Source organism: Sesamum indicum, linkage group LG11 (assembly GCF_026168435.1).
Source record: "Sesamum indicum cultivar Baizhima isolate 11 linkage group LG11, ASM2616843v1, whole genome shotgun sequence".
Lineage (NCBI taxonomy): Eukaryota > Viridiplantae > Streptophyta > Magnoliopsida > Lamiales > Pedaliaceae > Sesamum > Sesamum indicum.
This window is the reverse complement of record NC_142667.1, coordinates 14,789,823-14,815,786: the sequence shown is the minus strand read 5'-3', so window position 1 is coordinate 14,815,786 and position 25,964 is coordinate 14,789,823. Positions and strand designations below refer to the sequence as shown.

The 25,964-nt window shown below is 31.2% G+C and overlaps 2 protein-coding genes and 1 long non-coding RNA gene across 4 annotated transcripts; 1 reads left to right on the top strand and 2 right to left on the bottom strand.

Moving 5' to 3' along the window:
* Window positions 1-8,825: 8,825 nt before the first annotated feature.
* On the bottom strand, window positions 8,826-11,359 carry LOC105174266 (heavy metal-associated isoprenylated plant protein 6). Its single transcript, XM_011096309.3, has 5 exons — window positions 11,202-11,359; window positions 10,929-11,091; window positions 10,090-10,313; window positions 9,911-10,001; window positions 8,826-9,678 (listed from the first exon to the last, which is right to left on the bottom strand). Exons 1-5 carry the CDS (start codon window positions 11,208-11,210, stop codon window positions 9,083-9,085), a joined length of 1,083 nt encoding a protein of 360 aa, XP_011094611.2. The 5' UTR covers window positions 11,211-11,359; the 3' UTR covers window positions 8,826-9,082.
* Window positions 11,360-15,842: 4,483 nt separating this feature from the next.
* LOC110012801 (uncharacterized) lies at window positions 15,843-22,423 on the top strand. The gene is made up of 3 exons (XR_002287990.2): window positions 15,843-16,191; window positions 17,504-17,621; window positions 22,119-22,423. It is a non-coding gene; the product is annotated as an uncharacterized LOC110012801 (long non-coding RNA).
* Window positions 16,705-20,624, bottom strand: LOC105174265 (glucomannan 4-beta-mannosyltransferase 1). Of its 2 annotated transcripts, XM_011096308.3 has the most exons (9): window positions 20,069-20,620; window positions 18,923-19,021; window positions 18,583-18,835; window positions 18,241-18,351; window positions 18,011-18,147; window positions 17,809-17,922; window positions 17,499-17,698; window positions 17,205-17,399; window positions 16,705-17,042 (listed from the first exon to the last, which is right to left on the bottom strand). In XM_011096308.3, exons 1-9 carry the CDS (start codon window positions 20,381-20,383, stop codon window positions 16,883-16,885), a joined length of 1,584 nt encoding a protein of 527 aa, XP_011094610.1. In that variant the 5' UTR covers window positions 20,384-20,620; the 3' UTR covers window positions 16,705-16,882. The 2 variants fall into 2 exon arrangements, with proteins under 2 accessions (XP_011094610.1, XP_088731650.1); XM_088875524.1 differs by having other exon boundaries at window positions 17,205-17,698; window positions 20,069-20,624.
* Window positions 22,424-25,964: the final 3,541 nt, after the last annotated feature.

The window sequence follows — 25,964 nt, the reverse complement described above, 5'->3', positions numbered from 1 at the left end:
GGGCTGAATCTTCAGTGCTAAAACACTCGTGTTTTCCCATGTTAGAATTGAACGTTCAGACACATACGACTCCAAGGTTGTTCAGAATGGAAGGCGTGTTCGAGTTCGACTGTGGTTTTTGGACTAAAATATGAAGGAGGATGGAAGGCTTGTGTATAATTGTATGAGACTTTTCGGGACATTAAAGATAATTGTCTCGACTTTTGGTGTGTTGCTATAACTGGTGTGGGACGCTTTTTTCCTAGTTAAGATTTGAGAATTATGTGTTGTATAAATTCAAGAATTGTATTAATATTAGTTTATAGTTGACTGTAACTAGTGGGCTCTGTTTCGTTCTGGATGAATCTAATCGAGTCGAACATATTATTCATCAAAACTTTAAGAATTATATCTGAAAGTAATTGAATCGAGTTCAAAGAAATTTTAATTAGATCAAGTACTATAAAACGAGGCATAATTTTTATAATTCATTTACTAGCCTGGCCAAATTTGAGCAGGATTTCAAAACTTATCAAATGAAAAATTACGTTCAAATTTAATTAGTTTTATTTAACAAAATAGAGTTTTTATCGACTAATGCTGAATTAAATATATATATATATATTTCTAAATCTTGTCCATAAAAACTCACATCTGATTATTAAACATATCTCAACTTTTTAAGAACGTAGGGAGGAAAAATGAAGCTGAATCTGCGGTTCAAATGAGTGCACTACACCACCCCCCATGGAATCATAAATCAATCCACACTATGCTATGCTGGCAATTCCTGAGTCCTCTTTCAACCTTAGTTAAGATGCCATTGCCAGCACATAGACATAAAATTCAAAAATCCAACGTTGCTCCAAGACTGAATGACGTGGAGCGGGTCCCATTATCATCAATTTTCTGTTGGGTCCCACTAATAAATTCTTTTTCTCCTTCTTTCTTTTTCCCTTAAGAACTACTCGTGTTAAAAATATTCCAGCAGATTCTGGAAGCCCGAAACCCATTTCATACTCGGACCCAGAATTCATGATGTAGGTCATCATTCACCATACATGTCATGCATGAAACATTCCATACCATACATGCCAGATGAACATACATACATGATGTACATGCATAAGAAGAAGCCAAGAAGTTAGGCTCATTCACAGTCAGAGCTGAGTCAGAGGCACTCCAAGGTCAATCCCATGGCCACTCCTCCACCTTGTTTTTATTTTGTACATATATTAATTACATATTTATATGTATGGTGGATGGTTGGTAGTTCTTGTGATGATGATGTATGTACACATGACTCCACATATTTATCTAATATATATCTTTCCCTAAATAATATGGCCGTCAAAATTAGGTTATATATTCAGCTATTACTTAATTAATTAATTTTGAAATTAGGGTTAGCATGATGGATGAGTTTGGAGAGAGATCTCTTAATTTGATCTGAACTGGACCATGCAACTAGCTAGCTAGGGTTTTTATTAGGCATATAAATAGGTTGTGCCCGAGACTTATGTATCTACGCACCTTCAATTTCAACTGAATTAATTAAGGGTAAATTATAATAAATTTTCTTGATATTTCGTATAATTATAAATATTTTTTTTTGTTTGAAAATTTATTAATATTTTTATCATGATATTTGATGAAATTAATTATGTAATCTTTATATAGATGTTTGGAGTTGTCAACTTGTCATTGCTAAATGTACTTTTTCAAAAGATATAAAAAGTTAGTAAAAAAACAGACGAGATACATGAAATTTTTTTTAAAAAAATTACAAAAAAATATTATCCACTTTTAAGCCAATAAAATAGTTTAAAAAAATTTAAGAAATTGATAAATTATAATCAATTTATAAGTACATTTTGATCAGTTTACCATAAAAATTTAATAAAAATCTAATGCAAACTTACGAATTGAATTAGTTATTAAACAGTCGTTAAAATCAATGATGTATTGATAATTTTTTAAATAATGATAGAGTGATTATTACTCATTGTACCTCTGGACTGACTCTATTGGGGCACCTAGTGATCTGGTTCAGCTATCAATCATCTCCTAGGAGGGTACAATGTAGATAGCATGTCTATGAATTTGTTGAAATGTTATCTATATATATATAATTATGAAAATATTATACAAGCTCTTCACATACATCGTACATGTAAATGTATCACATTTAAAATGTAATAGAAGATTCATGAACCCGATATTAATTTATATTATTACAGTGGTTGACAATGTTACTTTTGGTAATCAATTGATCTGGACAACTTTTTCACTGTCTATATATAGGTTCATCTACTTTATTTCATTGTTTCTTTTAATATCAGCCGACTTTAATTATGAACACCTAATGTTTAATTAATTATTCAATCTGCCATTTCGTCCATTTGGCATCAATGTTAGTTGCCATCTGTATGTAATTTTTCCCATATCATGATTTCAAGTCATTTTCCATAAGATTCTCCATGCTATATTTTTATGAAGAAAATATTAAGAGAAAATATAAAGAATTTAAGTACATTTTCTTTATCACAACAAGTATTTTCTTTTATTTAATTTTAATTTACATAAAAATATGCATTTGACGATAATGATCATATTCGTACAAACTTTTTTTTTTTTCTTTTTTAGGACTATATTAAAATTAAATGGGTAAATTATGACGAGTTTGGAGGTTTGGAATAATTATTTGTCACTCATTATTATTCGAAAAATTACGGATACCTTCATAATTTTGACGATTATCCAAATACTAGCTCAATTCGTTAGTTTTTATTAAGTTTTTGATTCATTTTTTTATGATGAATTGGTTAAAATATTCTTGTAGACTGTAAAATATAACATTACTAAGATTTTAATATTTTTCATCTTTTATAGATTTTTCATATACCTTGTTCGTCTTTTTAATAATTTTTCAATTATTTTTAAGACATAAATACATCAAGGACAAAATTGGGCAATTTCAAATATTTGTCCAAGAATTACATAACTTCATCAAATATCACGGTGTATTCATAATTTTTTTAGAGGAATATTCATAATTATCCAAACTTGAGGAGACATTATTGTAATTTACCCTAAATTAAATATATTGCAATTTTTATAGTTTTCTTTTTTGAAGAAATTAAAAGTGCATTTCCAAATATGAAAAAAATATATAAGAAAAAAATGCTATAATATTATACTTTTTATGATTAATTATAGCTAGACTCTATAAAATTTTGAAATTACACTTTCTCCAAGAATACTTTTAAATATTTTTCATCTAAATCTCAATGGAAGGGTACTGTTGTAAATGGAATATTCGTAGAGGGGGATACCAATATAATTTGATATCAATAAAAAAAATATTTAAATTATAATTTAACCCTCATTTAATATTTAATATAATTTATCGGAAAGAGTACAATTGTAAATAAAAAATTCTCGAAGATGGTGTAAGTATAATTTTTTTTTAGAGACAGTATAATTTTATATTTTTAAAAAAAATAAATATAATTAATAACTCTATTTTTTTGGTACGTACCCCGTATATATGAAGGCATGCGCCGAGTAATTAGGACGTGGCATCTGATACTTAATTAGGCAGTTGGTGTGTGTTTGGTCGGTAAAAAGGAAAATTGGACGATGAAATATCCAATCATTGAACTTCCCGACCTCGCAATATTTGTAAATTCAGAGAACATCGTTGTATTTTGTTTTATTATTTATTTTGAGTATATTTGTTAATTTAAAAACATCGATGTATAGAATAATGTATTTAAATTTCGATGATTTAATAATAAATTCAATCTTATTAAATATGTATATATATGTATATGTATATAAATTCATGGTTGTTTATGTTCGTCAGCCTGATTTATTTAATTATTAAACTAAGTTCACTAATTCTCCAATTAAGTGGAATTTAATTTTTCAAGTTGAAAAATCTGTCTGGTTATAGAATTAACATAATTAAGTAAAATCTAATTAAACCCTTATACGACTGGATCTCTTTAATTCAACCTACAATTGACTGACTAAAAATCACACGTACGTTCAAATTTATGGGATATGTTAATTCAAGTTTATTTATTTAATTAATTGGTTTGAACAAGAATAACACCACCATCTAGATTTTGACCAACTTGTTCAAAAACATGACCCCAATTTCAATTCGTGTTTCATTAAATTATTCTAATTATATGTATTTTAACTATGATATATATATATATATATAGATAGATATATATGTCTTCGTCATGTAAAATGAGAAGCTGAGAAAAAATCTTGCAAACTAATTGAAAAGCTAATTTTTCATTACAAAATAATATTGTAGGATTTAATGTAATTTAACTTTTTGTAATTGCAAATAAGTAAATTATCTCTTTATGGGGAAAAAAACATCAATTTATCTCCCTGTTTGTTTTTAATAGATTATTTACTTTCCTTGATTAAAGAGGTAAATTGCTTTATTTTAAAAAATATAGGCATATATTTTGCTTCTTTTTTTTCATAGGAGGGTAATTTGCTCATTTGTAATATCATTGAATGATTGTTTGCATTTTGCCCTAATATTATATCTGTGTTTGTCTTTTTCCACAAACTTCTTTTTTTTATCATATCATACTACCGTTCCTTTTGAATATGTTTGTACGGATCGCTTGCCACAGAAACTAGTGTATAGTTATATATATATATATATATATTATGTAAATAGCTATATAGAATTCATGTCATCTATATATTAAAGAAATAATAAATATATGCGTATATAATATGGATATATTAAATAAAATGTGAGAAAACTTTTACAATTTTAGAGTAAAAATCCCAAACTATAATATATAGAGCATATTATCTTCCGAAATTCTTGTATTTTTCAGGGGTAAGCCTCATATGAAAGTTCGACCTAGTACAAATATTAATATCTATATTATTATTAAAAAAAACCTTTTGACCGTATCAATTTTTATTATCCTAATTTATCTTTTATTTACTTTTTATTCTTTTTTTTTTTAAAAAGAGCTATCCACAATAATAATTTTAATATTTTTTAAATTATTTTATAATTATAATTTTTTCCTCTCTCAACCACTACTCAACATCTCTTAACACCCTACTCCATGTTTACCCTCACACACCTTCTTCATGTTTTTTTTTCCTTTACTTACAAACTTTCATATTTTTAATAAATTCATAAATTATAATTTATTTTTTATCTATGACTCTAGCCTACATTTATTTTTTATGACAAACTTCTTTCTTTCTCTCCATCTTAAACTACGTTTATACTTTTTCATAATTTTTTTAAATTTCATATTATGATTTTTTTTATATGCTCGCGGAGATTGCATGCGCCAACGACTAGTAATATTAATAATTGGGTAGACAAATACCAATATATAAAACTTAATTAGGGGCTTAATTGAAAATAAAAAAGGAAAAAAATAAAAAAGACAGGGGGAATTCCCCTGGTTATAATTAACATCACAATCAAAATCTTTAACGGGCATTGATTAAGAGTCGCTGTTAAACGTGGAAAATGATGTATGCAAATGCGTAACATGTTTCCTAATTATGCCCACAATTGGCTGCTCTGCCTCTGCCTCTCCCTCTGCTCCACTTTAATTTGCCACCCACAATTTCAAACGCAAACGTAACTCCTTGCATCATATTTTTTGTTTCTATTACATATATGTTTTTTTCTATTTTAGTAATAATTCGTCCTTTTCAACATTAATTACTTGACACGAAGTATGACGATGCACCCATGTCGCCCACCACGCGCACTCGCATATATATATATATATATATATATATTAACCTAGTTGTTATAGTATATTATACTTATGTATATATAATAAATAATTATTTATATTTTAAAAATAATATGAGAAGAAGAATTTTAGTAGGATTGGATGAAAAATATAAGAATAATTTTTATAATTTAAAAAATTGGTATTGTGATGTAAGTAATCGCTATTTGTAAGTAAAAATGGAGTCTCTTTCTTATATAGTATAGATGATAATCATGTATATTAACATCTCATAAATTTGAATGATTTATCAACTCAATCGATACACCAAATAAGAAAATAATTTATATAAAGTGATGCAAATATTTTCACGTTTGATGGGATTCGAACAATAATTTCAAACTTGTTCATAAAATATGTGTATTGTTTATAGTGGTCAATTTTTGGAGAAGTGCCCATGATATTATATATATATTATTTTTCTAACGAAGCCGTTTATTGGAAAAATAATCTTGCATTAAGAATTGGTTGGAGGGAAGGCCTTTTCCATGCTTAGCCTTTGGCATTTTCAATTTGTTGTACATGATTTAGTGTGAGGCGTACATCTCCATTTATTTGACTTGGACTATTTAGAAGCCGGTTTTTGGATCATTTTAATATTATGTATGCCTAAATAATTAAATATAAAGGAATTAAATATTATGCCGTGATTGCAAATTTAGACTTTTTCGTATTTCTTTTCCCTCTTAAATACGAGAATTTCCTACAAACACATTAAAATAATTCCTCAAAAATTTTGAATAGGAACGACTTATCAAATATATATATATATATATATATATATGTATTGTGGGATGCTCATTTAGATTGATATGAAAACGTGTAAACTTATGCTAATACAAATGATTGAACCCTCTCTAAAAACAATTAAGAGATGCATGATGAGATGATCTCTAAATATAATTTCCATGCTTCAAATAACCAATAATTAATTAAAATAATAAGTTCGTGTACATTAATATAAGTTTGGATAAGATTTAGGACAAAACTTTAGTTTGATTAATCTGTAGCTTATCACAACGCGAGTCTTTAAAAAAAATAGTGTGTGCAATGTGAACTGTGAGGCGAATAAAAGTGTTAGTGTAGAGTTCCACAAGTTGCAGGAATTTAAGCTCTGCAAGCAAATTAATTCATTCAAGTAACAACTTTATCCTTTTTTTTGTATTTCATTTGCCAATTTATTAATATATGTGATGCTCTTGACTCCACATCCATGATTAGGGTTGTTGCATTTTATCAAAATGTTGTAATTTATTAAATAAATTTTAGATTTATAACAATAATATGATTAATTATCTACTTAGTTTAGTGTGCTTATTTTTTTTTATCTTAATTAACATAATTTTTTATTTTGAAGCAAAATTGTGATCGCGTTTCACTCGAACGATTATATTAAACGCTTTTTGAATAATAATTGATAAAAATGTCATTTTTTATGTATATATTAGACAAAATAGATAATTGCATCTATACATCCCTGACCTGTAGCTTGTTCAAAATAATTACACATGCATTCAGAAACAACGTCAATATTATTTACACAAATCACCATTTTTTAAAAAAAAAATGACACATACACCCCCCCAAAATTTCAGTATATTACACAAACTATCCTTATTTTTTTAGTGCTAGGAATGATTTCTGTAATTATATAAAAAATTGAAGTGATTTGTATAAATAAATCATAATTCAAAGATGTAAATGTAATTATTTTTAGAAAAAATATTGCAATTTTAGAATAAACAAAATGATATGCATACTTCTTCATGTCTGATGATTCTTCCTACACCCCCGAAAGGTGCAAATATCTCTCTCTCTATATATAGTAATAGTCAAATTGATGGGTTGTAATTCTTTTCAACAAAACATGGGATTTGAAAGTGACAGCACTCTCATGAAAAGTATTTCCTTATGTTTCACTCCACAAGGAAACATTACCAATCATGTTTTCTACATTTAAATTCCACATACACACACGCACACTTGTTTTTCAGCAAATTGATGTAGTTGGTCGGAACGGGAAAAAAGAAAATGAAAAAAACGACTACTGAAAACAACAAGTAAAGGAGCTTAGCCTCTTTGTATCAACGAAAAGTCGCATTTAAGCTCTACGATTTTTCTTTTACAACTCGAGATTTTTAATAAATTAAGCAGCTGTTAAAAGTTCTTAAAAGACGTTAAACAATCAGATTTCAGTGTGTGGTTGGGACGTTAAACCATTTTCTGGGACTGGAAGCTGCTGGAAGACTGTTGTATCATGACTTCCAAAACCTGTCTTCCACGCCATGCAAACTATTTACTCCGGAGGAATTAAATTAACAAAAAAAGGCAAACATTAATTATGTTAGAAAGCTCTTCATCTTTTTCCCCTTTTGTTTATAGATGTAATCGATCGCTAGACTATTCAATATATCGAAATATTTAAGTGTGATCGAGTATTGTACCACAAATTTTAAATTAAAATAAAATAATATAAAAGTAGACATAGCATAACTTAAACCTTTAGATCATGATGTCTTAACCTAATAGTTAAAATTGAGGTTTTATGAATAAATTCGAGGCCATGAGTTTAAATTTTACCAAACGTATGAATATTTATTTTATTTATGTGAATTTTATAGTAATATAAACTTATTATTTAATTATATTTAATAATTTATTAATATTGATATAATTATATAATCACAATTTTTATAAAATATACGTGCTCCATTACATCTGGTCAAGAAAGAAAAAGAAAAGATTGAACTACTATACTAATGAACACAAATATGATTTTGACTGAAAATGGGATCCTGGAGGACGGTAATTTTTAAATAGTGGAGGCTAGAGATCCAACCACCGGCCGTACGGACTTATAAAATTGCCATCTCCTTCAAATAATGAGTAAATTAATGACATGGACAAGACATATATAAATATGATTTTGTGAGAGCAAAAAGTTACAGGGCCACGTGGAATCCGTCTACCCACTGCCTTAATTAGTACTAATTAACATCGCTGTCGTGTTATAAGATAAGATAAACAACATAATTAGCTTAGCAAAATTGAGTATATATTTAATTAACTAACAATTATAAAACAATACAGCGTACAAGTCAAACAACAGAACAACCTAACAAACACCGGCCACCTAGCACCCGGGTCTGATTTAATATTTCTACTACACTGTAATAATATATTTATAATATTTTATCCTACAAGGAAATTTTGTTCTCGTATATGTTTTTCCCTCCTCCTCATCATTCTAAGTATTTATATACATTTTGAAAATTTCAATTAATTCATGTTCACATCACGGAGCATCCATTAGGGTTTTCGTCGCTGAACATTTGATCGTTTATGTTCATATACGTTGGTGGCGGAGGAGGAGGTCCGTGTGCGTATTGTACGACGTAGCCCGTATTAGGATAACCATGGTTAGCGTAACCATGATAAACTTGGTTAGGGTAAGCTTGATGATGGTACATTTGGACGCCGTAGTCTTGGTTGGAATAACTCTGATTGTACATGGGCATGGCGTAGTACGTTTGTGGATTGAGGCCATGGTACTCCAGTTTGTTAATTTCCAATTTTGCCCCTTCCACGGCCTTGCTTCCTTCTCCACCTCCGCCCGCAGCTTTCGACTCCGCTTCTTTCTTGCCACCGTCACCACCGCCTTCTTTTTTGTCTTCCTTCTTGTCTCCTCCTCCTTCTTTCTCCTTTTTGTCTCCTCCGCTTCCTTCTTTTTCCTTCTTGTCACCACCACCATCGTCTTTCTTTGGAGGAACTATTTCTATATTCTTTTTGAGCTTCTCTTTCAAATAAGCTATAAGTTCCTTCACCTCCATGGTTCCGGTCACCGTGACCAAATCTTTCGGTAAATCCGTTTTTACTGAATTAACCCCTGTTAAACAGAAAATCACATCCGTACATCTATTTTAGATAGATATATATACACACACACACGTAATAAATAATAATTAATATATAAGTTGGTTTTCGTAAATAAAATTGAAAAATATTTGATGCTGTACCTAACTCAAAAAAGGGGCATAAATGTCACATTTAATTATGTACTGACTTTGAAATTTAATTAAATAATGCAAATTAAGTGTAATAAACTCTGGCCAACTCACCATCAATGTTCTTAAATATGACCCTCTTTATCTTGTGGGCGCATCCGTCACAGTGCAGTCTGATTTTCATCACCACTGTACTAACCACAGGCTGAAAGATAACAACACGAAATAAATAAATTAAAATCAAAATTAATAAAATAAATGTAATTAATTAATTAATGAATTAATCAATCTACCTCTTTGGGTTTCTTATCCTCGGCCTTTTTTTCTTCTGCCTTCTTGTCTGAAGATTTCTCGTCGGCCTTCTTGTCGCCGGCGGCATCCTTCTTGGGCTGAGGGGAGACGAGCTCCACCTTCTTCTTGGTCTTGTATTCAACTCTCTCACGGAGCCAGGCGGGGTCCGCATTTCCGGTCACAGTCAACTTGTTGGCCGCACAGTCAGCCTTCACTTTCTCAACACCTTCACAAATTGGACCACAAAACGTACAAAACTTTTCAGGCCCCACGCCTCTTAACTCGTCTTTATTAAAAATAAACGTCAATGAAAAAAGTTTACGTTTTGAATTGAATTGATAGAAATGAAAAGGTAACGGAAAAATTAAAAGTTCGGACCGTTAGTTGTGGATCTTCATCTAAAGATTGTTCCTTGAGAGCTCCGAAAAGTCCTATGTTGGTAGCGACCAAATCAAGAAACCATTGACATATATTGTCCTATCATCCTTAAGTAGAAAATTTTAAATTATTTAAATTTAATCGAATCAAACTAATTAAATAGTATATATATATATTTATATTAATTATTTTTTTAAATTATATATTAGTAATATATTATATTTACGAGATAATTGATTCGTTCTAATTAAACTTGAGTTGAATTAAAAAATTTCTATTTTGCATATTCAAAGAAAAAAGGAAGTAGAAAAAACCCACTTGGAATTAGGTGGAGGAGTCTATAAAGTTTGCTAAAATTCTTGGTAATTTCTTTTTTATTTTTATTTTTCTTGTTCCTAAATTTACAAGGAAAGGTTCAACTTTGGAAATGGGGGACAGGTATGAGTGGTAAGAAATTCAGTACCTTCGAAATGGCTAACGGCCCGTCTGACTTTCTTGGCACAGCCTTCGCAATGCAAGTCCAGCTTCAAAACAACGGTGGTTGGCCCCTCATCTTTCTTCCCTCCGACTTCCGCCGCCTTCTTCTCTCCGCCCTCCGCAGCCGCCTTCTTCCCTCCGTCATCTTTCTGAAAAACCACAGCCCACAAAGAGAAACAAACAATTCAGCGAAACCGTAATTCCTTTGATCACAGAAAAGTAGTAGAATTTTAGGGATTGGGAGAGATGAATTAATTACCTCACCCATTTGAAGATTTTCGCTCTCTCCTATTTCTCAAGAATTACAGATTCTAGTGTGGGAATGGAAATGAAAATGGAGAATGGTTTGAAGAGAGAGAAATGGAGGCAACCGCCGCAATATATAGAGAACAAACGGAAACTTAGCGGAGTTTCTGATGAAGTCATCCAGCCCTGTCCCACCAAATAAAATCAATTCTTAAAAAAAAAATAATATTTCAGACAAAGGTTTTGGTATGTACATGTATGTCCATGTATGGATGTGAATGTCATGGCATGGGTGATGGGTATGTGATGCCCGCCTGATTTGACCCGATCTGGAATTCAGTATCGTGGCAAACCAGCTAACTTTGACTAAGGGCATCATGTATTACTATTCTGCCCCTTAAAATTTCACCACGTTCCAAGGTTGTTTGGCGTGCATTGCATTATACTAAATCACAGTTAACAAAATTCCAAAACCTATTATTTTACAAACGATAATAATTTAAATTTTATGATAATTTATGTGAAGATAATCCGAATAGTACAATGATTAGAATGAGTTGGTGCATATATTTAATTGATAGCTGATATGCTTTTCTTTAATTTGCGTTGCTACAAAGACGTATGTATGTGTCCATGAGTGCGTTTAGCTTTTTCATCGAATGCTTAATCATAGCATTCCAATATATTTACGACAAAATTTAGAATAATTATATATTCAATGTCGCTTTGCATTGAAACATAGAACAAGTTATTCTCGGAGGCGATCAATATAAATAATTTGAGGCGAATTGGTGTTTAGTTTGAAGAATTATAGTTGAAAATGATGTCTCGTATTTGATTCATCGTCTAAAAAAATAACGAGGATATTATTTTTCAAAAAATTGAAAGTAATTGATTTTTTATAAAATCAATTAATTATGTCATTCAACGTACCGAGATAACTAATAAACTGCATCAATAGTTTCGTACCAAAATATACGTTAGAAGATAACAAAGTAAAATTATCATATGAGATTAGACAAAAATCTACATACAAATTTGGGATCTTACGAAATCACTTTTTTATTAGGCCAAATCACATTAGCCCTTTGGAATTTGTTATTATTATAATTATTCCCTCATTTGAAAAATAAAAAATAAATACCTTTATGTTAATGATCGTTTAACAAATAATCACTTGTGACAGCATTAAAAAAAACTCGTGTAACAGCTCATTGTAATGGGATATTTGTTAGATAGTCGTCAATTTTGAAGTGATATTTGTAATTTTACAAACAACAAAAATTATTTATAATTATGACAAAATTCAAAAGAGCCCATTGCAATTTACTATTTTCTGTACCCGGGAAAAAAGAAAGAAAAAGGGAGAAATTGCTTTTGTGGAAGGCAAGAGAATGAAAGGGACTTTTTGTTTTGTTCAAAACAATTACACGTCGGAATCTAAACCATTGAACATTTTCAAAATTTCTACAAAAATATAACAGGAGAAGATTTTACAGTGAGCAGAAAATGTGTTGGTTAAGCTTTGTTGAGTAGCTTTCAATCGTTTTCTTGAAAGTCGTATTTATATGAAGCAGTAGTAATCGTACTGCAATCTTCTCATCTCACCGCTCAGGTACTACAACAAATACAATCCTCTCTCGTAATAAGTGGTTGGCTAGTACTCATCCCCCCCCCCCCCCCCCCCCCTCTCTTATTTGTACTGTGCACGGATTTTACAAAGCACTCACTGCTCATGTCCATTTATGTAAGAATAGATTACAGCCACTCCTTCTATTGATATTTAATATAATTATAAATATTTTTTATTATTTAAAAAATTATAAATATTCTCATGATATTTGATAAAATTATGTAATTCTTACATGAAGGTATAAAATTATTAATTTTACCTTTATTATATTTTTTTGTTTTCTTTAAAAAAATTAAAAATTTATAAAAAAAATTCAAACGGGATTGATGGAAATTTTTTTAAAATTATAAAAAATTCTCGACTTAGTTTATAAAAAAAATTAAAATTTAATTTACAGGAGCATTTTGATCAATTTAACATAGAAAATAGATAAATATATAACGGATTGACTAATTATTAAACGACCGTTAAAATAAAGAGTGTATTAGTAATTTTTCAAACAACAAAAAGATGTTTGTAATTATGTCAAATTTGTCGTTGTAATTTAACCTTTATGTAATATAATAATACAACACGTGGCCCAGGTTGGGCACCAAATCTGGTTCTTTCCTTAACCGATTCGCGACTTATCTACTTCTATCATTGAAATATTATTTCATATGAAATAATTACATTATATCATTTTACATGATCTGAATCGATTTTAATTTTAATTTATGTATAATATATAGTTTATTTATTTTTTTCATAATAAGAAGCGATTTTGAGTAAAAAAAATATTTTTATGATTACATTTAAAAAATATTCTTAATCCGATCGTTCATCTTCCGTCTTTACAATAATATTAAGAAATAGCTTACTAGTTATGCGATCGGCAACGTTTAACATAAAATTAAGGAACAATTATACTCCCATCTTATAAGATTTGGTGTAATTACATATAAACATTATGTGGTTTGAAAAATTACACCTAACAATCTTGAGGTTTGCTTTTGTTTAACAAAAAAGTCTTTTCGTTAATACAAATTTATTGAATTTGTTTATATGAACAAAAAAATTAAATAAAAAATTGATATTTATCCTCAATTGATTTGTTGTTGATCAAATAGTTTTTTCCAACTAAACTGTCTTTATAATGGTGACGATATCCCTCCTCATATGCACATATTAGTACGTGAAGATGTATGAGCGTAATCTGGTCGAAAAAAAATTTATTTGACTTGTAATAGATCAATAATAAGTCAATCAGAGAGTAAATATAATATTTTTTTCAATTTTTTAGTTAATATAAATAAATTTGGTGATTTTTTTTTGACTAATTGAGTGACTTATTTGCTAGATGGAAGTAATTTAAGGGGTGTTAACTATATATAATTTCTCAAAAATTACATGAAATTTACGTATAATTATACTAAATTTCAAATAAAGGGAGTATAATTATCCCTAAAATTAATAGTAGGGGATTGCAACATGTGGTGGATAAATGTGGTAGGCAGTAGGTTGATTAATGTAGATGGCATAGGGGGCAGCAAAGATTATGAATTTGTGGTATCCTTAGACATGAATGTGAACTGAATAAAATTGCGTCCCATTTCCCTTCTTTTTTCTGCTTCTAACAACATAGAAATATTCAATTTGTGTCGTCGTGGCGGGACTACTGCTACTTAATGTTGTTATTACAATATTTGTAAAGAGAGAATCAATTACTACGCGAAAAGAAAGGTAGGCAATAATTAATGTTAGTGGTAAAAAGTCTGATAATTGTGGGCTAGCAGTAGCTGTATCAAATGGACATGTTTATAACTTTGACAAAATTACGGCGTCGGACATCTCGGAATTAAAGCCTCTCTGTTGACCACTAATTCTGAATATAATGAGTATGAGATAGCATATGTAGATATTTATTTCATAAATTGAATTTTATTAATTTTTATTATTATATTAAATTATTAATTAATATTTTGATACACCGAGATATCTATAGTTTTTGAAAGAAAAACAAATTTGGCATTTGGATGTGAGATATTATAAAAACATTTTAATATTTGAATGTTAATGTACTACATAAATGTTGTTGTAATGAATTAATTTTATCCAGAAAAAAAAAATACGGGCTTGACTTTTTAAATGTATATATAATTATGTCATAACAACCCGAATTGTTAAAATATATATTAAAATAATTTAACTATTCACATCACAATTTAATTGACTGCAACTATTTATAATTATAACTTTTGATGTCATTGAGGAAGAACTCATATTTTTCCCATATTCCAATTCGGCTTTTACATTATTCCAATGGTCAATTGCCTTTGCCTCTACAAAGGGTTGTAACATATTTTTAGTTCCCACAGTTCAAAGTCGAATTAGAACAACTTAATGTCTTTTTTAATCAATCGATCATGATTACATCATGAATTTTAATCATTAATATGTATACCAATATTACGTATTTATAATTAATAAATAATTACTATTCAATAAATAATAAATTATTATTATTAAATTTGATTAATACCCACCCATTGATACGACTCAAATTCCTGACCAAGACGTCATGGGACATCAGTTTCGCCTATTAGCATTAGGTTAAGCCTCATTCACTGGAACAACAAAAATCTCATACTATTAAGCGAAAATTGCACTTTTGATTCCATATAATAGAGGGTGTTGCATTTTTAGTTCCAGAGTTTACGAATTTAACACATTTAATCTCGTAAGCTAAAAATGATAGCTTTGGGATAAAAAATGCTATAAAATAAAATTTTATAAGATTAAATGTGTCGCAATTTTTTATATCAAATGAGAGAAAAAATACTATAATTTTTTATCCTACAAAGTTAAATGTACTTAAGTCGTAAACTGAAAAAAATGTAACACTTTATAATGTGTTGCACCAAAAGTGGAATTTTGGACGGTAGTAAAACAGAGAACATAAGTTGATCTGGGAATTTAGAGTCTAATGGGCCTTATTTGGTTGAAGGAGTCACATGAACTCTCCTCTTCTCAAGTAATTTGGGCTTTTTGGCCCTTTTAGAATAGATTCATTGTTGATTTCGTATCCCCTTGAGCTTGAACTTTGAAATCGACGAAGATGTGAGAGTTCAGTTAGTAGCTGGCACGGCTACATTGTGCATTAACTTCTGCTGGAACGCATGACAGAATAAGGCAGCCGAATTCAAAGGTCCGAGGCTTCGGCGAGGGATCACTTTTCCTTCATTCACTAATATGATGAAGAAATCACATCACTAAAGATTTTGATTTAATCGGCGACAGCGGTAGCTATTTCACGTGTTTCTTTGATTGAATTGGAGAAGTTCCAAAGACGATTAGCTCGGCGAATTACCGGAGTCTTCTACACTGCGTGGTGAGTGTCTGCAAGTCACATTGGAGTATGTTTATGCGTCTACCTTATTGGAAAGTTGGTTTGTTCTTTTCGTTGTTGTTTATTTGCTTCTATTCTGAAATGCATAATTACGCGGATGCTCTTCTTTGGGAATTTAGCTTGCAATTCTCTGATAAGGATGGTGATTTTTGCATGTTTAATGTGTTTGTGAGCTGTCTATTTCGTATCATTAATTTGGAAATCTGATGATAAAAGGATTTCCGGATTTGTATAGGTTTCTGTGAATTAATGACGAGTAGGAACTGTAACTAGCAGCATTTTTCTTGGGTGTTGGATGGGAAAGTTAAGATGAGGAAAGGAGAGTAATAAATAATAGTGTTAAAATCACTCAGAGATAAGTAGCCTAGATAGAACCGATAGATTGATCGAAATGTACATACATGAAAACTTTACCATTATGTTTTGATTAAGTTATTGGTGGTGAATCATTTCAAATCTATTTCACTTATTTTGATAATTTTGAGTCATAGAGGATTTCGAATTCTTAGCACATGGTCTTTAAGCATTAGCATTACATATTAACTAATAAAGCCACATGGCCTTACTATACAATTATATACTATACAATACAGAAAATAAAATAGAAACTACGACCACCTAGTACACTGTCAGGTGTCACCTCAAGCCCCCTGCATTCTTTCTACTATCTTCTTTAGTTGGGTACAAATGTGCCTACGTACCCAACTCCGACGATAAAAAAGGCCCCTGCTTGTAGTAATAAATATATAAAAAAATGGTTGTGCCCAAATAATATGTTGTAGATCGCGCAATGAAGCAGGTAGAGTCCTACCACAAGCTCCAAGATTTGAACCCTATTGATTACATCAATTTTGTTGGGTTAGTAAAGAAGAATGATGCAATAAATCATGAATAATTTTCATCTATGCACATGTGTTGTTCTTGGATACCTTAATGGTTTGTTTTATTTATGAAGTGACTTTCTAAATTCTGTGGTGCTTAATGCACTATATTACCTTTCTCCGGTGCGTGAGCGCGGCCTCTTGGATGCTTTTGTATTATGCTTCTGCTTCATTGTGTTCCCTAGCTTTTCAGTCACAACCCATTCATTAACTCGGTTGGCTTCAAGGAGTCCTATTATAGCTGCCTTTGATCTATGAAGAGACATGACATTCTCGAACAATATCCAGAAAACGAGAAGATGGATAGATCTGTGATAAAATAGTAGAAACTGCCAATGGTTAATATATGACGATATTCTGATAAATATGTAACAGAAAATTGAATTCTTCTTATGTGGAACTTCCTGCCTTAGGGTGGAAGCTGCATTGAGAATGGTAATGCCTGCTGGAAGATAAATAGCTAGTGGCTTTGGGAGATGGACTTCAGGAACTAAGATCGTTGCTGGGATTACGATGCAGTAGAAGAAAAAGGTAACCCAATGTGCAATTATCTTCCTTACAAAGAAGAATGCATAGATCACATGCCATTTCTTCCAGATGGACACACGCTGCATTAGGCGAGGGAGGAAATATGTGAATTGCATGGAAATTCATAATCATAGTCATAGTACTAGTTAGTTGCTGCGAATTAACACAGGAAATAGTTATAGATTTCGACCTCACAAATGATGATCTCCTTAAACATTTTCCTGAAGAGGTTAGCAGGTCCGCATGACCAACGATGCTGTTGATATCTGTATGCCTTGAATGTACTTGGTAATTCATTTTTCACCTGATAAGGATAATGAGTTCAACTTTTATGTTCTTTTATACTGTAAGGGTAAATAGTGTGGCAACAGTTTCAAGTTTCTGACACTTACTGCTAGGTCGCCCACGAAGAGGAACTTCCACCCTTTGAGGCTAGCTCTGACGGCAAGGTCCATATCTTCAACTGTGGTTCTATCTTTCCATCCACCTGCATCATTTATTGCCCTCATCCGCCAAACACCAGCAGTCCCTACAATTGAAATCAAATATCTTATTGTGTTACTCATAGTTTTTTTTTACTAGAAATGGAGTCCTTTAAACTGAAACATAAGTTGTGGGTAACCGTTGAATCCAAAGAATGAGCATGTTGAAGAGCCCACTTCTTGCTCAACACTAAAGTGATAGTCTAGAGACATCTCTTGGAGGCGAGTCATCAAACATTCATCTGCATTAACTGCGAATTAAACTGCTGTTAGTACCTTGAAGACAAGCTTCTAATACCAAGTGAATCTGTTGACTCTGATCTTCAGTTATGATAATGTGGCATATGATTTTAGTGCTTTTATTTTGATCCATACTTTGAACATTTCAGTGATTCGTTGACCTCTCGATATTTCCGTAATCAATTTATTCCGTATTCAGAGATCTTTCAGAATGACACACATGATAGTTTAGTGAGCCTTACCAAATTTCCACCTGGCCTGAACCAAGCCCAACTCTGGGTTCTCAAGTAGGTAGGGGATGGTCCTCCAGAGAAAATCTTCTTCTGGCTGAAAATCTGCGTCAAAGATTATGACAAATTCACAATCCTCAACATAATGCTTCTTTAGACCTTCTCGAAGGGCACCTGCCTTATAACCATTCCTATTGTTCCTTGTCTCATACTTGACATTGACCCCTTTCTCTATCCATTTTCGGCACTCAAGTTCCACCATTGTCTGCATATGCTTTTTATAATCATTTTACAGACACATAATTTTCAGAGGATCAAAATTAAGTTTGTACTCTGGGATAAGAAAAGATACCCTTAAGACTTCATTGGTTGAGTCATCCAGAACCTGCACGATGAGCCGATCTGAAGGCCACGAAAGTGCCGATACTGCTCCAATAGATAGCTTATAAACCTGAGACAAAATAAACGTGTTGGATTTGGTTCTCCTGTGTAGTTCAAATTACAGTGTGGTTTTATTCTCTACTCCTGCAGCCCTCTTGATTTTTGAGGCATAAGCTCCACTCCAGATAATTCTATTACTGTAATAAGTTTGATGATGTTGAGTCCCTTTTCATTTTTCCTTCAGCAGAAGTAGACAATTATGTGGTGCTTGGGGGGATAATGTTCCTCCGAAGCTATTAAAGTAGACATAATTGGTACCTATTTCGTGTTTAATGTATAATACTTGTCGCAAAGGTGGATATATAGAGAATAAATTATGCATTGTGAGAGTATAGATTACATTAGATTGTCTTTGTAGGATTTATCATATCTTTATAAATGCTGTGTTACACTTTACATAGAAATCATCTAGCTGGAGTTTTAATAGGTTAAATCTGCATATTCAGTTCTTTATGCAGTCTTTACTCTGGTTGAAATGTTGATGACGTATGTTACATGCTGTGCCACAAAATAATATTTTCTATATTGATGCTGAATTTAATCATTTAGACATTAATGAAAGGTTCTCTAGACATGGATATACTCAATCTTGCAAAAATTGGTGAGACAAAATATTTCTGCTGGAAAGTAAAGATCTAGTATAAGTTTTAAGCCAATCTTAAGCAATTTCTCTCAACCTCACAGGACATGCTTAACAAAAGTTGGAACCATGGAGAGAAGAGCATTTGCTTCCCAGAAAAAAGAACACTTTACCCTATATTCTATTAATTTGGACTTAAAGTACATGAATACACACACTCACTTTCGTATGTATTCATATATACATACACACACACACACACACATATTTTTGTATGTATATGTAAGCAGGGCTGTCAATAATTACGTCTCACTAATATAAAACTCTTCCCTTCCATTAATAAGATGCTTAACTGATGAATTCTACCAGTACTCTATTTTCGAAAAGAAATTAGTATGCCAATTCATTTTAGGAAAATCTGTCTCATGTATTTGATGCTCAATATATGACTAAATAAAACATAAGTAGATATTTTACCTCTTTCTCATTAAACATTGGGATCTGAACCAACACCTTGGGGTAGTTTTTGTTTTTCTCTAGGTCTTCTTTGATGGCATCTAGCTGATACTTGGTATATCTTTTCTTCCCCAAGCATTTGACACATGCAATCACAATAGCCATGTAAACGCGTTCAATGAAAAGCATAATAGACATGCCTATGCATATGTAAACTGCAAAACGTAGAAGAGGCACAATTATTGGAACTCGGATGCTATCCCAAGCATGAATGAGCCTCATCGTTGGATCATAGGTCTCATTCATCTCTACCTCACGGAAGACTATGTCTCTCATGGTGAAATAGTTGATTTATGATGTGAAAAGAAGAAAGAAACTGAATCTAGAGTCACACACACACACACAGAGGAAAAATAGTTGGATGGGGAAAAGGGTAAGAGGGAATCGGTGGCTGTGTCTGTGTGCAGATGAAAAAGAGTAGTCTCGACTCATGATGCTTTTGGCAATTCAAGTTTTTGCTTTAAATAGGCATAGGGAAGTGCAGAGTTATAGTAAAGACACACCGTTAGTGCTTAGTGAAGAATGCAGAACAAGAAGTAATCTACTCCAAGTAAAGTTCCTCTTTGTGAGAGACACACGGTGTGCATGCAAGTGAAGTTGCTGCAACGTAGCACTTGCTAGCTGTAGTTTTGGCCTTTTCCGCCGACAAGGCAGTTGAGCGAGTAAATTCAGATCATTTTATTAAATATCTTCTGTTTTTTTATTAATTAATGGCAATGTCATTATGACTGAGTGGGAGAGAGTTGATCCATTAGGTGCATTTTCTCGCACTAGAGCAGTTCCTTGTTTAACCTCTATAGCTATTCGTTTTGTCTTACAGATAAATCTTTTTGGTTTGACTCGCGCCCCATGATTATTTCTTTTGACATTGACATATATGAGTTACTGAGCTATGTTATGGTATGTAAAAATTTCGATGAGGATAAAAGTTAAAATCACAAATAGTACGAAGAAAGCACATTTAATAAATGATACAGTAAAAAGGATCTTTTATGGTTTAGTAACAGCTTCAGAACTGCATTTGCGTAAATAGAGGATGCACTCAAGAGAAACGTGCTTAGTTTTGGAATCTTATGAACATGGAAAAACATGCATAGCATGCATCCAAGTCAAATGTTGTCATGGACTCCCAATTGCCTCATCTACTGTGTCAACTTCTTCATGGATCAATTTACTGTGCAAAGTAATTGTGACACGTAATATGATAAATGTCGTTACTTGCATGTATCCAGCTCATTTTTTGGACTGTTTCAGTGATGAAATATTGGGTTCAGTAATTTTGAGTAAAGAGTGAGTTTAATGAGTACGAGATTATAATTATGAACCATAAAGATTGATATTTTGGTTTATTTTTAAGTTTCTGCTAGTTTGTCATATATTAGAAAAATTAATACATTTAGTAGGGAAGCAATTACTGTAGGTTGCCTACTGAAAATATAAAACATAACCAAATTGGAGTCCAATGAATCCTCAAATGATAAATTAGTTCTTATACAGGGAAATGACTTACATTATCAACTATGTGGGCCATGGACTAGAAACAGAACTCAAATTACTGACTGACCTGGATGATTGTATTTTTTTTTTTTTGTTCTTCCTTAGGCCAATCTATAAAAATGATTTGATAAAAAAAGCCTCTATTACAAGTCCTAAGATTCTGGTGGCAATTCTACTTGCAGTTGTCAAACTTTTGTAGTGTTTGTGAATGGCAGGATTAGAAAAGCATTAGCTACTTGGGATTAAATAGTCAGGCTTCTAGATCTTCCTTTCATCTCTTTTGCCCATGTGATTGTACATTCTTGTCATTAGAGTACCATAAATGTTTACATCTCATTGCACATTGTTTTGCAGTAGTAGAACTCTTACATTGTTCCGATGTTTTACATTCATCAAGTCTTTCAATTGTAGGAATACAGTTGATGTTTCTTTATTAATTTATCGTTGCAAGTATAGATTTCCTCAATTAGGATTCTGGTAGATGTTGAGTATTTGTGCCAAATTACAACTGCAGCTCCAGAAGTCAAGTCACTGAGAGGGTGATTGATAGCATGTAGAGTGAGATAATGAGGAGTACAGGTTGAAGACTTGTGGATTGGGGGAAGAAGAAGAATATGGGCAGAATTACTAGGGAATTGGTTGTTCTGTTTAACTAGGAGAGTTTTCAATTGTTACTTGCATTACTAGAGATTCCATAGTTAATTTCAACTCTAGCATTTCCTGATTCACTTCTTTTAGGGCCTATAAACTATGCCTCAATCCTCATTGAAACAGCATTTTTGTATTTTTTATATTAATCAGCTTTGATCTTCTTTTGTATTTGTTATCCTACATCACTTTTAGTAGTAGCAATCTTTTTACCTGTGTTGTTTATTAAGATATCACACAGGCATTTGGCTAAATGAATTCGCCAGAAATAATTCAGATTACTTGTTGACCTTGTTCATTGGCATGTCTGTTAAGGACTGATTTTTTTCTTTTTTTGGTCTTAATTTCTACACTATAGAAAAATACGACATTCTTTCATTCACTTGTAAATACCTTGCCACCTATATATGATTTATCATTGGCCTCAAAAGAAATTCAGATTTCAAGGATCTTTAACATGCTTGGCAGTGTGCAGACAGTCTCGATAGCAGCTGGCAAGTCTCTTTGTGAATGATATTTGCTTCATTCACTTGTCAAAAACAAACTTGCCATGTTCTGAAAAATTTTCTGCATGGTATCCAATTCTTGCGTGCAACACTTAGGATAATCAGAGATACGTTTGGGCATCAGATAATTAGCAGTACCATATGCCAGGAGTAGGCAGCCTGGAGAATGTTTGGTATCAATTTAGAGTAGCAGGAGAGAAATTCCATCACCAAATGCACTGTTTGTCTAATCTAGCGGAGTCCTCTTTTAGTTATTTAGTTTCTTGATCCATATGTGCGTATAGTTTGGAATAGTAACATCGAATTGGAAGATGAAAACTGTTTGCTCAAAATTTCTTTTGCACAGATTCTTCACACTTTTACAGTTTTACTGCTATACCCCTTTCTCTACCCAAGAAAACAGAAAAATGATATAGGGTCTTTTCTTACTGGTAATCTCTGGCCTTGCAGATCCAACTGTGTGCCGGAGTGGGGTAAAGTATTGGTTTATCACTTTATTTTGATATCGAGTAAATAACAACAAGCTCTTTTAAAGTTTGATATCATTACAAATACCTTTAGTTGACTGAAATATAAACTAAAAAAAAAATAAAAAAACTATGCTATGTATTATGTTTGATTAAATTGAACTAATAAAAAATAAGTAAATATTTATCAAAAGTTTGTAATAATTCACATAGTTTAATCAATGTAATATATATAAACAATTAAGATAAAAAGAAAATGGCAAATGTTACTCTAATTTTTTTTTCAAAAAAAGCGAGTTTAATGAAAAATAAAAAATATATGCACAAAGTTGAAAAACAATTGATCTCATGATCTTGTATAATAAATAATTAATATTATATTTAACTCAATTGAAAATGGATGTCATACCACTTTTTTTCAATATGTACATTACTTAGTGTTTTTTAGTTTTAAAATTCTTTAAGTGATAGGATATATCAGTTATGTTTTTCTCTAGAAAAGTATCAAAAGAAATGTACATATATAAACAACTTTCAAAACGACATCCTCCGATATTGGAATAGAAATTTGTTTATTAATAAACAAGTTCCGATATCAATATTTTCAATCAAAAATTTCTCATAGAAATATTTTACTTATTTGTTCATTTTCTTTTTTCAGATCTACTTATCATTATACATAAATATTTAAATTCCAAACAAATATATATATATTATGTTAACACATTATTTAAGAATGTGTAAAGCATCAAAATGAAAAATTGACTCACACACACAAAACACGAGACGTGTAATTTAGTGATAATTTATAATAAAAATATTGGAATTGATTGCTTGTGATGGTCCAGCCTTCAACTTCACTTACAAGAAGACGACGTATATATGGATCATAGGAGTAGTAGTGAGAAGGTAGCTGCCCGACATGTACACCCTATGGCTCTTCAGATGTACTACTAGTTGTTAGTATCTGAATTGTGATAGTTCCATTGGTTGAGACAATTGGACTTCACGTGCTTCATCCTTTTCATCACGTGCGACACCCTTCAATCACAAATAAAGCAACAGGGCTTGTTCTCTACTTGCATCCATCCTTACATATATATATAATGTTGTTTTGAAGCTGATAGTGAAGAATGAAGATGGAAGAGATGATTTTGATGCCTTCAACTTTTTCTGCATTTGCACCTGCACCTCTCTCCTACCTCTCCTCTCTCCATCCCTCTCATCAAGAGAGGTGCAGGTGTTGGTGCAGAAGAAATACGTAAGGTGATATATATACATATCCATCCCACATTCCTCTTCATTTTTATGTACAAACTGTGTGGCTTTTCCATTCTCAAATTATGATCTCAACTCATCATGCATTTCATCTTATTACAACATATATATATCTATATATATATATATATGATGATTTTGAGATTCACTTTTTAGCTGTAATTAATTGTAAATCCCATCCACCATCCCACTACTCAAATTATATGTAATCTTTCCCATCAACACACACATACACACAATCAAAAAGGTTTACTACGTCTACATCCTCTCTAAATTTTTTTCCAAAATTTTTTAAAATTATATTTATATTCCCTTTGAAAATTCACTATTTACACTTTATGTTAGAAGTTGGATGAAAAATGCTGACATTAATAAAAAAATTACATAAATTTTTAATTTTACCCCTTGTTTGACATTCCAATGTAATAGATTTGTATTTACAGAGAGAAAAATGTAATCATTTTAACTTTATTCTATATATAGATATTAGATCTATTCCTTTATAAGTATTAAACTATTAAATGATGGGCAATTAAAATTTTTTGTAATTTTTTTGCTAACGGCGATAATTTTCATCTAAATCCTAAGAGAAGGGAAATCTTTTGAGAGGGTTTAAGTATAATTTCAAAACTTTTTAAAGAAAAGTATAATTTTACATTTTTATTGAGTCTATATGTAATTAATTAAAACAACCCCAAAAAATGATATGTTATCTTATGCGTTCATGGGATGGATGTTTTATAGACCTATAGTGAATTAATCATCTGTATAATTATTGTCGCACAAAAATCAAAATGAAATGCTATGTTGGTCTCTCTTTTGAATTATTTATTTATTTTTTTAAGAAAAAGTGTTTTGACATAGTTAACAAATGATACCACATATGCATGTAATAAGTTTTGGACGATTTTATCTAATTTTTGTACATCACACCTAAATTGGGCATGTTAACATTTATTGTGTTTAATTAAAGTGATTAAACTGAAATTTTTCAATGGCAACAGTTTATAAACTTCAATAAGCTTATTTATTCATAAAGAAATATTAATTTCATGGGTACTTTTATTTATTAAATTATAATTACATACGAGGTGGAGATGTGGCCCAATATATGTCTGGGCTTTTGCATTTGAAGTCTGGATAGTCTGGTACTCACGGCCCAGAAGTTTCCTTTACCTCCACGACGTCGTTCCTTCACAATCTAGGGTTCTGCTTTTGCAATCCCTAATTTCACAATTCGCTTAGAGTGCGTAGACGAATGGGTGGAAACTGCAAAATTTTTTTAAATTTGATCATCTTCTTTCATGTTGAATTAGATGAGCATTGCAAATCCTTGTCTTTTTTTTCTTTTCACCCTTTTGTTTCTTTATTTTATGGTGATGTGTGATTATAATTCTCCAAATTGATTTTATTGTATAAAACAAACAAGCATAATTAATGGGCTGAATTTTACAGAGAATT

What these genes read in the sequence shown, in the direction of transcription:
- LOC105174266 (XM_011096309.3), bottom strand. An exon ending in GGCCGTTAGCCATTTCGAAG is followed by an intron (nt 10,314 to 10,928) that starts GTACTGAATTTC and finishes CAATTTGTGAAG; the next exon opens with GTGTTGAGAAAGTGAAGGCT. An exon ending in AGGATAAGAAACCCAAAGAG is followed by an intron (nt 10,002 to 10,089) that starts GTAGATTGATTA and finishes GTTATCTTTCAG; the next exon opens with CCTGTGGTTAGTACAGTGGT.
- LOC105174265 (XM_088875524.1), bottom strand. Translation starts at nt 20,383, where the DNA reads ATGAGAGACATAGTCTTCCGTGAGGTAGAGATGAATGAGACCTATGAT. An exon ending in TCAGGCCAGGTGGAAATTTG is followed by an intron (nt 18,352 to 18,582) that starts GTAAGGCTCACT and finishes TTTAATTCGCAG; the next exon opens with TTAATGCAGATGAATGTTTG. An exon ending in AGGAGATCATCATTTGTGAG is followed by an intron (nt 17,699 to 17,808) that starts GTCGAAATCTAT and finishes CGCCTAATGCAG; the next exon opens with CGTGTGTCCATCTGGAAGAA.